Source organism: Terrapene carolina, unplaced genomic scaffold, assembly GCF_002925995.2.
Source record: "Terrapene carolina triunguis isolate 2854851 unplaced genomic scaffold, T_m_triunguis-2.0 Scaffold42, whole genome shotgun sequence".
Taxonomy (NCBI): domain Eukaryota; kingdom Metazoa; phylum Chordata; order Testudines; family Emydidae; genus Terrapene; species Terrapene triunguis.
In genome coordinates, this window is record NW_020664393.1 from 30,172,352 (window position 1) to 30,186,792 (window position 14,441).

Consider the following 14,441-nt stretch of genomic DNA (forward strand, 5'->3'; position numbering starts at 1 on the left):
CTGCCACACTGCATAGTTATTCTCTACTGCATATTTCTTAGCGCTGATTTTATAAGTCCTAAGAAATGGAGGAATCCCACCATTTCCACTGGGACAATATTACACAGCCTGGTTGCTCTCACTGTCAGGAAACAGTCAGATATGTTGTACTATATGGTAAAAATTTTATTAGTTTCTCCTTTTGACTCTATTTTACATGCTTGGTAAATGTGAGTTAATGGACATAGCTAAAAACTGCAGTGCTTTCTGTCAAGCCTGCAGGTCTCTCAGTGGAGGATACTAACGGCTAATTGCTGTCCAGGGATCCAGGACTGGTTCAGATAATACTGCCCATCCTGCCACCACAGAGGGGTGTACACTATGCACAGGTTGAAATATTAGTTATATGTGTACTGCTCTTGCTCTGCTGATGCTTGGTGTGGATTATGAACTGTTTCGTGCTGAGAACTCCATGGTGAGAGCATGATCCCCTGGGGAATCAGGACGCCGATTCCTTTATTTTGGCCCTGACTGAGGCACATGGCACCATTTCTCTTACTTCACTATTGCCCTAACACATACAACCATTATGGAGAACTTTCCCTGTCTTCCCATGTAACTCCCTCCCTCAGCTGGCCTGGCATAGGAGCTTGGAAGAGGTGGGACAGAGGAAGCCGTGTCCCTTGTAGCCAAAAAGTTCAAGTATATGACTTCGAAGAGAGCCCAATTTGCTTGAACTGTTATTGAACAGATCCATTGAGCGAGTCTTCAGTCTCCCTTGCTACTTGGAGGCAGTCAGACCTGTGAGCAATGGGTGCAGGCTAAGGCCCTTTCACTGAAGAACACATTAGTTCTTTCTGCCTCCAGCCACTGCCTCTGCAGCGCAGCAGCACTACCTCTCCCATTTTGATAAAACTTCCAGAGGATTTTAAAACAAATTTAATTTTTTTTGTCATTTTACAGCAGTTTGGGCACAAACTTGAGGTGTGACTTTGTCTTTCTGAGGATAGCCTTTTGAAAAACAGCAATAGCTCTCCTCTGCTGCCAGAGGTATGTTCTTCTCTAAAGTGATAGATTCTGACATGGAGATGCACAAGATGGGAGCTGTGGGAGCACTCATTCAAGGATGTGATTGTCCCTATGTATTCACATGTAAATACTACTTAGATAATAGAGATGGGTCAGTCACACACTGGATGGTTACTGTGATATACAGTTTTGTCCCCCTGCAGAAATTCTTTTCTACTAATACCACATGAAATAATACAATCTGTAGGGGAAATACTTCCAATTTCCAAAATATCTAAAAAAGTATTCATGTAACTTTTGCAACTTGCTGATGACAGAGTGAGTGAAATAAAATCAATTATGGTATCCTACTTAATTTTTGTCCACTTCTTATATTGGCTGAAGCATGTTTTATAGCAAATTAAAAGCTCTGTGCATTGTTCAGAAACACTGCAGTCAGTTCATGATAGCATTTCCCCTACTAATTCATCTTTCAGTGGCAGTGCTTGTCTATAAAAATTGATTTGGTAAAGGAAGTATGAAGTTCTATGTGACTGTAACAGTACCCATAGTTGTGGAATCTGCGGTGACTGAATTTCTGGATCTAAATGTATTAGTCTCTACTGCTTGAGTGAAAGGACTAGGCCTATTAGTTTGAAGACTATAAATTTCACACATGGTCCAGCTATTCCAGGGGGCCAAAAGCCCACACTTAATTAACATGGGTTATATACATTTCTTTAGGGTCATAGTCTGATACTGTTACTGAAATTAATGGGACTACCTGAGAAGTAAGGTGTGAGCATGGTATCAAAATGTGGCCACTGGTGTTTAGGTCAGTTTCTTTTCTTCCCAAACTCACCATTACATGAACATATTTCTCTTTAAGTAATTTTGTGTGGCTTGCCACTTTGATAAAGGAGACAGAACTGGAGATTAGTTTAAAACTGTTGGAGTCCTAACTAGATCAATGAATTGTCATCGACAAGGCTCTGCTTAGCTGGAGGACTATAACTGTTCTGAACTTACCAGAAGAAACTTATACCATAAAAAGTATGCCATTGCAGAAAGATTTGGGAGTAAGTAAATCCAATACACAATGTCAATTTGACAGTGAGAAATATTAGAGACACAAGGTAGATGAGGTAATATATTTTACTGGACCAACTTCTGTTGGTGGAAGAAACAAGCTTTCAAGCTACACAGAGCTCTTCTTTTCTGTTAGCTCGAAACCTTGTCTCTCTCACCAACAGAAGTTGGTCCAATTAAATATATTACGTCATCTTCCCTTGACTCTCTCATATTCTGGGACCAGCACAGCTACAGCACTGCAAAATAAGAAATATTATAACTTTTCCAGACCTGGTGACATACATTCAGTAAAGCTGCATCTGTACGTTGAGTGTATTTTGAATTACAGAATGTATATTGTAAATCAAGCTTCACTTTTCTCTTTCTCTTCCCATTCAAATAAGACCCATATTGTATAATATGTTTTTGAAATGTTGAAAAGAGGATAACTTTGAGCTGTGGAAATATTTCAGCTTCTAGTAGGCATACTGCTGAATAGCAGTGGGGAGAGAATTATACTAGCATGTTTACTAGTGATGTAAAAACATAGCCATACAATAATTTCAATAGTCAATAACAGAGCTCTCAAATATTTCTTCACTAAGTATTTTTCACCCACCTGATAGCTCTAATGATGGTTTTAAGTGCTGGCGTGAGATCTTCTACTGATACATCACATTGGCATCCTCTCTCATCATAAACATCGTCTGTTCCAAGAGTGGTGTCAGCTACAGGATACATTTGCAAGCTAAATAACAAGCACTTCAAGACAATACCCGTGTACATTTAGGTAGCTTTCCTCTCATGCTGTCTATATTGGGAAATAAAACTACATTAAGGGAACCAAGTTCTGCTGTCTAGTCTAAACCTAAAAGCAGAGAGGAAAACAGAATTTTAGTAATGAGAGACAGAAAAAGGCCTGAGACCTATTAGATCATCAGTCGATCTCCCTGCTAGTGCAGGATTGTTCTCTATAGTCCAAATAGATACTGTAATACCAATACATTTATAATGCAGGTCTGAGTGGCATCTGAGTATATCACATCATGTTCTCTATTTTAGAAAGAAGCAACAGGGTAACAGAAACTGTGGCAGAACCACAATATAGATAAAAGACACTGATATTGTAATGATGAATTATTTGTTATTATTTATATAGCACCATAAATGTACATAGCATTTAACAGAAAAATAAAGGATTTGCTCCCTCTTCCAAAGAGCACATTTATTCTGTGTGAGAACAGCTGAATGACCAAATACTCCACTTCAGGTAAAAACTGTGTTTAACAGAAGAAAGATATAGGATGAAATACATCCCAGTTCAGTTGGTCCACATAAGCCTTCTGCCTCTAAGCCATTTAAGAATTGCCTTTGCCTGCCATAGTGGGAGCTGAGGGAGCTCTCTGTAGTAGCTAGTCTTAGGACGTAGAAGAAATCTGCTTATTTTATGCATAAAATATTTATGCCCTGTCCCCTCCCTAATGAAAGCTTGGATGCCTGCCAAAATTATTAATTAGTTTTAATAAACTATGTAATTATCCTGCTATATTATTTTAAGTTCACCAAAGCTACTAATAATTAAAATAATAACTGAAAACTGTACATAAATGCTGTACTTTCCAGGTGTTTCACACTTCTGTCCCTGATTTAGTCTTTCCAATAACTTCCCACATTTCTGGAATTTCCTGCTTTATCCCTAAATATCATACTAAATGAGTCTCCCTTTATTCTAGTGGTATTTTCACTAAAAATCTGATTCTTCTCACTTACACTGGTGTAAATCAGGAGTAACCCTGTTGAAGTCAATAAAATTACAACTGTATAAAACCAGTGAAAGAGGAGATTCTGGCTTCTGCAGTTTAAAATAAAGTGCATTTCTAAATGGTGGCCTCTATGATACAATTCTTGGATCTTGTTCTAAGTGTAGCTTAATTAATGGAAGAGCTCCTTTAGTGGAACATTGCAAAAAAAAAAAATCTGCATAAAGCTGGTGTTGAATGAGACTCATGCAATCTATGAAATTCTCCAGGTAGTTCACAGACACAAATATCTTCAAAATACATTTATAGATACACAACAAAAAGTTCTTGTAAATTTAAGCCAACACAAAAAAGAGGCACTTTTCTTAATAAATTGCCTTCTTTCTTTCTAATATTTCCATTAGCATGAGTTTCCCTCAGTATGGTAGGAGCTCAACACAATATATCAATGATGCTGCTGAGGAAAAGCTATAAACCTTATTTGATTTATATGAGAAATGGGCATATTTCTTTATAATACTTAGAGACTTGGAAATGCCACCCACTCACATCAACAGGTGGGAGAAATTGATGGGGCTGTTGGTGAAAGGGAAACAGCCATAGTAGCAAGGGAGGGAGACGTTTGCCAATGGACAATAGGTAGCTCCTCCCCCGGGAGTCTCTGGCAGCTATTGCCAGTTGTGGAAGAAGGGTGCTGATTGGCCAGCGTTCCCAGCTCCCAGGATTTAGTCAGTGCAGGGGCCTTGTGGAGCCTCTTTCGGCTCTGTTCCAGCTGCCCACCTTACCCACCTGAACTAGGAATGGGAACCTGGCCTGACAGATACTGCAGGTCTAACCAATCGTCTATTTACAGGGTCAGGAAGGAATTTCTTCTCCCATGGGCCAATTGGCAAAGGACTAGGGAGTTTTTTGCCTTTCTCACAGCACCTTCAACCCACAGTGGTCTGAGTAGGAACACGCTTGGTACCTAGCTAAGGTACTCGGGTGGTGGTGTTTATTCGTCAGAACTTGCGGCTGGTTTCCAGGGCAGTTAAGAGAATAAAATGAATGGTTCCCAGAGGTAAAAGACCTGGGATTTTGGTGATGAGCCTTGGGCTCATGTGACAGGGTGAGTCCTTGTGGCCTTCATGGGGAGAGGTCAGACCTTGTAGCTCTTGTGGACCGAGGCCCCACCATGCTGCACCCTCTGTCCCCCTTGCGGGGGAAAGGGGGAAGAGGGTGTTAGGATTCAGAGAGAGCTGAGTCCTGGGGTGTAAACTGAGGAGAGCCACCCTGTGTTATGAGTTCTATGTTAAGTAGCTCTGTAAACCTGATGCTAGTTACGGATTATATGGTAAGGAACTCTGTAACCCCCACATTGGAACCAATTAAATGCCTGGTATAAGAGAATATAGGTGATGGGCAGGTAGAGCCCCTCCCCATGTTAAAATTTAACAAAATTGTAATCCCATGCATATGTCTGTCCTCATTTTGCTGCTGTGTCCAAAAAAGTTTGGGAAGCATGTATTAAGAAGAATTTGGAAAATTTTCCAATTTGCATTCCTGATGAAATAGAAGTTTATGCTCTGATTAACTTTCCAGTGGAATTTTATGGACATGTATGCATTCCATTTATGAATTTCACTGCCATTTATGATTATGCAGAGATATATGGGATAAAATTATGATGTGAAACCCCACAAATTGCAAATAAAAATGTATGAGTTCATAACTGTATGTCATATGGTTTGGTGCACAAGTTATGCCTTGGTTTTGATTTATATTTTCCAAATGCCATATGTGTTTTCTGTTGTTTAGCAATGTACTTTGGCTACAGTAAAACTGACACTGCTCTGATCTTCCTCACAGCACTATACTAACAATGTTAGTGCCATCCAAAGCATATCTGCCTGTTCAAGAGAAATGAAAAGCTTTTATCCTCTTCCCTTTCATTTGTTTCCTGGGAACAGCCAGGTGCTAGCAACAATATTCCAGTATTGATCAAAGTCTAGAAACTCAGTCTGTCTAGCTCTGAACCCCTAAAATAATATGAACAGTAAAGTCTGATCTTGTTTCTGAAAGCACCAGGACAAATACTACACAATGTTGCACTTAGATACTATGTTAGACTACTCTAGATATTGTATGCTCAGATCAAATAAACACACACACACACACAACTGTACAACATAGTATGTGTTCCAAATATTTACATAAATTATTGAAACTCTTTCCTATCAGTTTAAACCAGGCTTTTGACTATATATTATGGAGGTAATAAATATTTAATATAGAAATTAAATTGCAAAAATATGGTTTAATATTTTAAACTTAATTAAAACCTGTGTGTGTGTGTATGTGTGTGTGCACGCACGTGTGTGCAAGTATGTGGCTATTGTTTTATTTCTCAAACATGAAGCAGGCGTGAAGCAGTATTGGGTCTGGAGGAGGTTTTAGGGAAAAGTTGTACCGCTAGACAGACAGAAAGACAAATAATGTTTCAGTGTTAAACATTCTTTTTTCAGTGTTAGAAGAACGACTTTTTCTGTGATTCTCTCATTGTCATATGACACTATGGTGAATTTTACTTTCAAAAGTTTTACAATGTTGCTGAATTCATTTGTACATTCTAAGGTGATCTGATTATTTTCCCCTTACATGATTAACTCTTAGGGCTAGCTCCACAAAGGGATTTAGGTGCCACCTTAGGCACCTATGTCCAAATGTTTAGAAAATCAAACTCTCTGCTCAGTTGCCACCTAACCCTGTAGGCAAACCCCGTAACCCTAAATTCCCTAGATGCCTTAGTTTCTGCTGATCATGTCTCCTAGGTGCCAACATTTCTGCTGGAGGACATGCTCAAAGCAGCCTCAGTCCTGATGCCCATGCTCATGCCTCCCAGCGGGAGCCTCAGATTGGACATTGTCCACCTGTCTCACCTGTGGGGCTTAATTCAGTAGGCGTACTGAGGAAGGGAGAGTGCAAGCAGGAAAGAGAGTTTTTGACTCCATAGTCTAGTGGCTAGGGCACTCACCTAGAATGTGTGAGAACTGATTTCAAGTCCCTACTCCAATGAACATTTCAGTATTTTATACAAAGTGGAATCTTCAACAGGGGAGGCTGAGGGAGACCCATCCCAGAAAAGCCCCTAGCCTAGTGGTTAGAGCACTCACCTGACAGTTGGGAGAACTGGGTTGAAGTCCGTGTTCCACATCATGAAGAGTGGGAATTTGAACCTAGGTCTCCCATATCCTTGCTGAGTGTGCTAGCCACTGGCCTATTGGGTAAAAGAGGGCCATCGCCAGTTTTTGTGAGAAAGGACTGTCCTGGCCTCAGTGCTTAACTCCAGCTGACAGTTCACAGCTGTGAATCCTTGTAGAGGGAGGTACCTCCTCATAAATGCCTAATTCCCTTTGAGGGGAGGGGCTTAGGCAATATTTCTTTAAGATAAGAAGCCTTGTTTTTATTGGTTATCAAATAATTCATGCATGATCCTAAAATCTAAAATTCTGCGTGTATAATGAACATTGCATAAAGATTCCTATCTAATAATTATCAGTTAGCTTTTAGTTGCTATTAAACTTCCAAAAAATGCCCTGTAGAAATACTGGCAATATTTCATGGAATGGCTCCCGATACTTAATTAAAAAGGAGTTCCGATGATAGAATCAGAATTTTTTCTAAAAACAGTTAATTATATACACCATAATTCTACAGTTAAAATTGCTGATCACATCATAATAGTGAATCACTAACTGATCTGTTATTAACTTGCCATAAAAGGAGAGTAAGAAAGAAGGATGATTTTGTTTTGATTCTTTTCAACTTTTAAAATTCTAAAATTTTAAAAATCTATATCTAACTGATATGTATCGATATAGCTATACACACAAACATATCTCATACCTATGTAAACAGCACACATGTTAAGGTATAGCCATGTAAGAAAGTGCAGGCTATGTGATAAAGTGAAGAGCTATGGGGGAAATATCATGCATCTTTGACTGCATCATTTGTTGTACTCTGCCCACAAAACCGCTCTGTTGGTGTGAGCTCTGAAATTCCAAACCCCTTGTCCTTGGGGGTGAGGTCACCACAGGAGAGTCTTCAGCCCAAATGCCCAGTTTTGGTCAGGGTTAGCAGTAGCAATGACTTCACCCCTGCAAGCACTCACCCCATTAGGGCCAACTTCGTCCTGGGCTTGGCTCCCTCTCCCTTTCTATTAAAAAAGCAGAGACTCCAGCTGCTGGGTAATGGTAATGAGGGTACTTGGCTTTAAACGCAGAAGGTTATGAAGGACAGTACCAACAACATTTTAAAAAACTCTAATGCATTCCTACAATAGCAATATATTTGGCATATGCAGAATACATGCCGTGCAGTATGATATAATGGCTAAATCGGCAGTATGATATAATGGCTAAACTCAATTCATGGTTTCACCACTCATGTGTGTGTGGTCATGTGAAATTAATTCAGGTAAAACCTTTGTACCACACCACATTGCATTCACTCTCTCTCTCTCTCTCTCAGAGCCCAATTATGCAACTCTTATTCATACTGCTAAACAGTCCCTTTGAAGTCATTGAGTACTCATCTATATGAGTAAAGTTTGCACAATCAGACCCTCAATATGTATTGTAGATATTCACATTGAATGACAGAATCATAGGGCCAGACCATCAGTTGATGTAAATTGAAATAACTCTATCAAAACCAATGGAGCTATGCTGATTAACAGCAGAAGAAGATCTGGCTCATAGAGTTCAAATTAGAATGGTGGATTATGTTTTATAAGATCTTACTAATTAATTACAGTGTAAACTATATGAAAATTAGAGGAGATATGTTATCGGTTTAAACAGTCACAGAAATATTACCCTATTGACTGACATCAATTAACATATTGCTAACAGTATTACAGCTTTTTATCCCAAGGTATTAGATCATACAAATCCAATAAGGAGACTAAAGACACCAAATGGGTTAACTCTTAACCAGTAATTGCTAACTAATGAGGGCTTAAAAACAACTAAACTAAGGACCTGCCCCAGATCAAATGAACTCTAGATGAGGGAAAGTTGTGTGTGTTATTGAAAGAAAAACTGTCATTTTTATAATACATAAATTATATGGTAATAACTAAGTATATGGGGGATGAAGTATACATTTGCATTCTTTCCATGATTTTTATAATCTACTCACCCTGAGGATTCAATGTAAGTACTCTCAGGGGAATGGAAGGGCAGAGAGTTCATGTGAGTTTATAACTTTCTGCCGTTAAGTTTAGAGATAAGAACAGAAATCAACTATTTCCTTGGAGAGGCCTTTTCAATTAATCAAATGAAATACGTCTGTAATTTCTCAAGTGTTGAACACTTTGATGTTTTATTCAATGAACTGTGCAACGTCTTTAGGTTACAGAGAATGCTAAATATCTCCTGCAAAGGCTCGAAAATGGTGGAATACAATGGTGGAATACAATGTAACAGGGTGTGTTGGCCCTTATAGAAGGCTACAGCCTCTTCCTAATTTCATCTCAGAATGGGCGAAAGGGTGATTATTAGACTATTTAGGAATAAATAGAAACCAAAGACGCAGCAAGACCTGGAGTAGGGCTTTCCACCAGGAGAGCTGGGGAAGCAGCCCTGGAGAGTCTGTGGAAAGGTTCTGTGAAGAGACAGGAAACACAGGGAAGGGTAAGTTGTTCAAGGCCTGATGAGGCAGGAGAGAACAGAGCTTCTCATTCCTATGAGGGATAAGATTTTCAGTAGAATCAGAGACTGTTAGTGAGTCCTGCACTAAGGGGATGAAGATTCAGATGTGTGGGAAAGTAAGTGAAGGAAAGGCCTGAAGCAATGCAGTAGTGCAGTGGGCTGGAGGCCTGTTGTTAGCACCTGCCTTTATCTAGGGATGCCAGGCTAGAGCTTGCAAGAAAATGTGGGAGGAAGCCCTTTTCACTCCCCTGTGTTAAGGACGGAAGAGCAAGGTAGGAAAGGACTACTGAGTTGTTTGGTTCTGGAAGGATGAAGAAATTCCTTAGCCTGGGGAGGTTAGTCAATCATTGGTACCTGCCTTTCATCAAAAGAGATGAACCCTGATACAAGAAATGGACCACTGAGCTCCTATACTAATAGGTGACAAAAGGCACGGCTCAAGGAGGGTCAAATATGCGTGGTGTTTTGTGTTTGGATGTTTGTTTATCCCAGAAAGGGAGGGTTTCTGCTTTGGTTGGAGGACCAAAGTACCAAAATCACCCGGCCAAATAGCCAGCGGAAGATCATCATAAGGAAGGAAACTGAGGTAGTGACCTGACACCTTGGAGGTAAGAATACATTACTACAACAAATCAAATGCTGTCGTTCCATTCAGTAAGAAGAAAAAATGTTCTAAGCTAAACATGCAGTTTATACACAGTCTATTGAACATCCACCTGGAGACAGAATTTAATAACTGTGGAATCCATAGCAAGTGAGGAAAAATTTTGAACACACCAAGGTTGGTAGTGCATATCTGAGGGATAAAAGCAAGGCTGAAGAATGTACTGTGTGAGGTTGTTAAGTGTTGCCTATAAGTAGTAAGCAAGCTGGACATCAGTTTGATGACACTGATCCCAGAGGTTGCTGGACTGAGTCCTACAGTGGAAACTTTACCAAAAAGCTGGAGTCACTTAAAGCTGTTGCTCCTTCTGCTGTAGAAGAGAAATGGACATATCTATTGGCTGTTGTACATAATGGTGGATGTGCAGCTGGAAACTGCTGACATGCATACAGTCTGTGGTTACTCTGAGGAACTGGAAAGTATTTAAGTGTATTGTGAAGAATTATAAACTATATTTAGTTTTTATCAGTAGAGATTCCTGCAGATGCAATTCATGGCATCTTTTCCCTAAAATAAAGACTGCACGGGAAGTTCCTACTTATTTTGATGAGGCTTCAAGACTATAAGTTACAGTATGTCTAGGGGAAAATATATGGCAATGTTTGCAAAGTTTGTTCAATGAGCATGGAGAGGAAATGAATCCCTCAATGTGATGTGGCTAGAGAATGAAAGATAGGAGTATAAAATAAGTGGTAAAAATTAAAAGGAATATTACAACTGTGCTCAGCAAACTGCACTGGTTGTCAGTTTATGTCTAGGTGCAGTTCATGGTACTGATTTTTTTTACCTATAAAGACCTTTCTGGTTTGTATCTTACTGACCACTTTCTGTTCCATTGTTCTATCATAGCCGTTGAGATCAGCCGGGGCTGCTCAACCCCCAACCTGAAAGTCTCAGGATTTGTACATCTGAGGATTCTCAGAGAAGGACCCTAGTCTCTGGATTGCTGATCCTCAGATGGTCTGCTTGTTTTGTTTTCAGCCATGCAGGGAATGTTGCTAACCCTGATTATTTACTGAGGCTTTTCCTGAAGAGGTCTGTTGAGTAGGAGGCTCTTAGTTGTGGTCTACGGTGTATTTCAGTTCTATGTATGTGCTAATATGTGCTCTTAAAGGGATGCAGATAGCTAAATCACACTCGGCTGATTATTTTTGTTACCCACAATTATTAGAAGTTACATACAGTACATGATTACTGTCATGAAAAGAGATTAGCGACGTCTCTATTTTGCTGCTTCCCTTGTATTTCCCTATCCTATTGTTTACATGTGGGCCTTTCAGGGGGAAGTCAAATCTTTATAAAATAGGAAAATGTGATTATAGAAACCTAAAATTGCCAGGGAACACTCAGGCAACTGTAATACCAAAAACTACTTTTAACTCACTTTTTTTGAAATTGATTATATTTCAAGTTGAACTTTGACAGACTACAAGTTGCTTGGCTCTCCCTATTCTTGGCTGTCACTAGGCTCCCTTGCTATCTTAGTCCTCTAGCATTGCATCTGGTCTCCGCATCCTTGGTTCTCCTGGACTAGAGGGGCCACTGGGTCCATGTTGATGCAGCATCATAGAGGAAGATCTTTGATGAAGTGAGGGTTACATTAGTGGAAAAACGGGATCTTTGTGAAAGTGCTTAGCTGTTGAAGGAGAAGGGGAGAGGCATAACCTCAGGTCCTATGACTCTCTTATACCTTCCCTAAAACAGGAGTCAATGTAGATGAAACTTGGAATCTCCATTCTGTGGGAAATTCTGACACTTCAAAATGTCCTTACACAAAACCTTGATCTTGTTTATCTTTTATTTGTTAAGGTTGGTCTATACATAATTTGCCTAAGATAAAACCACAAAAATAAGGAAATGAAAAGTTAAAGCATATAATAGTACATCTCCCTCTTCTGCTCAGAGACACAAAGCTCACCACTAGCACCGCCACCAAACAGTACACCACAGAAAAAGCACAACAGCTTGAACTCTAACCTAGTCGGGAAGCCAGCTTTCCAGTACCCCCCTCTCCAAACTCGAGTATCTGCAGTGGTTTCCTAGAACTGTGGAGAATGGATGGTTGTGGAAGTCTGGCTGGTTTGTGGTAAAGGGGACATGGGGACAAGGCATAATGGAAAATACGCATGAAAAATATCTTACCATCTGCCACTGGTTTTGGCTGAGAACTCTTCAGACGCAGTGAAGGTCTGAAACGAGTTCGGTCATTGAAGCTCCAGCTCTTTTGCACTTTGGTTGGGCTGCTCTCTGCAGTAACGTCAGTACCTGGTGACCGTCGATCTCCAACTGATGCCTGCCTGTTCTTAATACTCTGCCCTCTTGGGCTAGCCATCCGTACCCGCTCTTTAAAACTTAACTTCTGGCTGTGAAAGAGAGAAGGATATATTATTTCATGTTTAATTCATTCCAATTTCCTTTTTAATGCCATAGACATATAGATATATTTATTTCCAGCAACTAAACTAAAGATAGCACGATGTAGATTTTTAACCAGTGTTTCATGGAATATATTCATTCATTGGGATAACGCTCATTTGAAATAGTATAATTCTATAGAGACATTATCATTGATAGTGTATAGTGATTGCAGTGATAGTGTATAGTAAATCTAACAAAATGTAATCCAGTAAAAATGGTTTAACCTTACAGACATACTTTTAAGGTTAGGACTTAAATTTTAGATGATTACAAATATATTTCCATGTAAGACAGCCCAGCTCAGTGCATTTCTGATCATCTCTACAGATAAACAAGACAAATTGTTCTATTATTTCTGCATGCCATGTAGTTTTTGTTTTTTAAACAGGCAAGATTAATGTTATTGTTATGTTCATGCATTTTCAAGTCATGACATTTTCCAACATTTCATACACATTATTAATGATCACATAAATTTAAAAGTCTTTGTTACAGCATTCATTTGGACAAGACAAAAACCAAAATGAACAACCCTCCCCACAGAAATGTTATTGATGTGATGGCTGATTCACAAAAATGTGATATTATACTGTATGTTTAATAAAGTAATTTCCTGTCTTTGAGCTGGGAACTGATCAGCTGGAATAGCCACGAGCAGATGGTACTTTAGGACTAGTCAGCTGCAATAGCCTGGCCACGCTAGTGATTGTGACGGCTTGATCTAAGGTGGCCTGTACATTGGGAGAGCTACAGGAAGAATGCTTTTCTTCATGCGCCTGTGACTTTTCCCTTCTACTTACCCATGGGTAAGATTTTGGGAGCTCCTAATTTACAAAATGTACAATCCAGCTTTGTTCATGTTTGTATGTGCTATGTAATGTACTTGATTCGATCACTCTGGCTGTTTTCATGTAACACTTTTCCATATTTATTTATTTATAATTTGAACTATTCATTGTCACTATTTTACATCTGGGACACAAATAGGAAACGGAATGGAGTAATCCACTTTGAACCTGTGTATGTAGTTTGGAGGCATGAAGATGTGTTGTATATACATGATTAAGTTCAATAATCTATACAAGGGGAAAGTTTTCCTGCACAATGATCCTATTCTTGCAAGGGAAGGGGTTGACACACACAATTGTATTGTGGCTATATAACAAATGTGGGAGTTTTCTGTAATATTTTTATGAACAATGTGTGTGTCCCCATCTGTTTTTCTATTGTTACCTACTGGATATAGAGGGGTTAAATTGCTTTTCCTGGAATTGAGCAGGAGGTATGAGGTGTTTGGGCCATGTAGCTGTCTGGGGTAGTAGGAATGCACCATTGGGAACTGGGCTGGACTCAACCCAGATGAATGGAAGATCCTCCTGAGGCAAGGGAATCTCAACAACCAAAGATTAACTCCTAGCTGCAGAAGTAGCTGAACGTGTGAACACAGCATGGCTGTGTCTGGAGAACAAAGACACAAAGGTGTCAGGTGTTTATGTTAAGAAAAGCAGGGTTCCAAGACACAGGGAAGCTCACTGGGGACTTAGAGACAAAGGGAATGGGGCAGAGGAGATAGGAGGACTCCTTAGGGAAATAGGGCATGGCAAAAGCTTGTCTCCCCTCAGTGTGAAACCTGTCCTAAATCTGCATCTCTCAGAGTAACCCAAAAGACTTTCAGCCTCTGTATTCCAGGTCACTAATAAATTGTTATTTTATTTTGAAAAGTCTGCCTGCTGTTGCTGCAGATATTTACTGAAGAGCACTGTGCCCTGAAGCAGGGGGAAAGTATCTTGCAGGAGTCTGGCTCGGCTGGATTGCTGCAGGCAGCCATCGAGAGACAGGGATTGG

The 14,441-nt window shown here is 39.7% G+C and overlaps 1 protein-coding gene across 1 annotated transcript in view; it reads right to left on the bottom strand.

Annotated features, from left to right (window-relative positions):
- Nucleotides 1–14,441, bottom strand: part of KCNQ5 (potassium voltage-gated channel subfamily Q member 5) — a 525,002-nt gene that overhangs the window by 18,462 nt on the left and 492,099 nt on the right. The window contains 2 exon segments of the mRNA XM_026654633.2: nucleotides 2,678–2,786; nucleotides 12,321–12,541. Of these exon segments, the coding sequence (XP_026510418.1) occupies nucleotides 2,678–2,786; nucleotides 12,321–12,541 (330 nt within the window).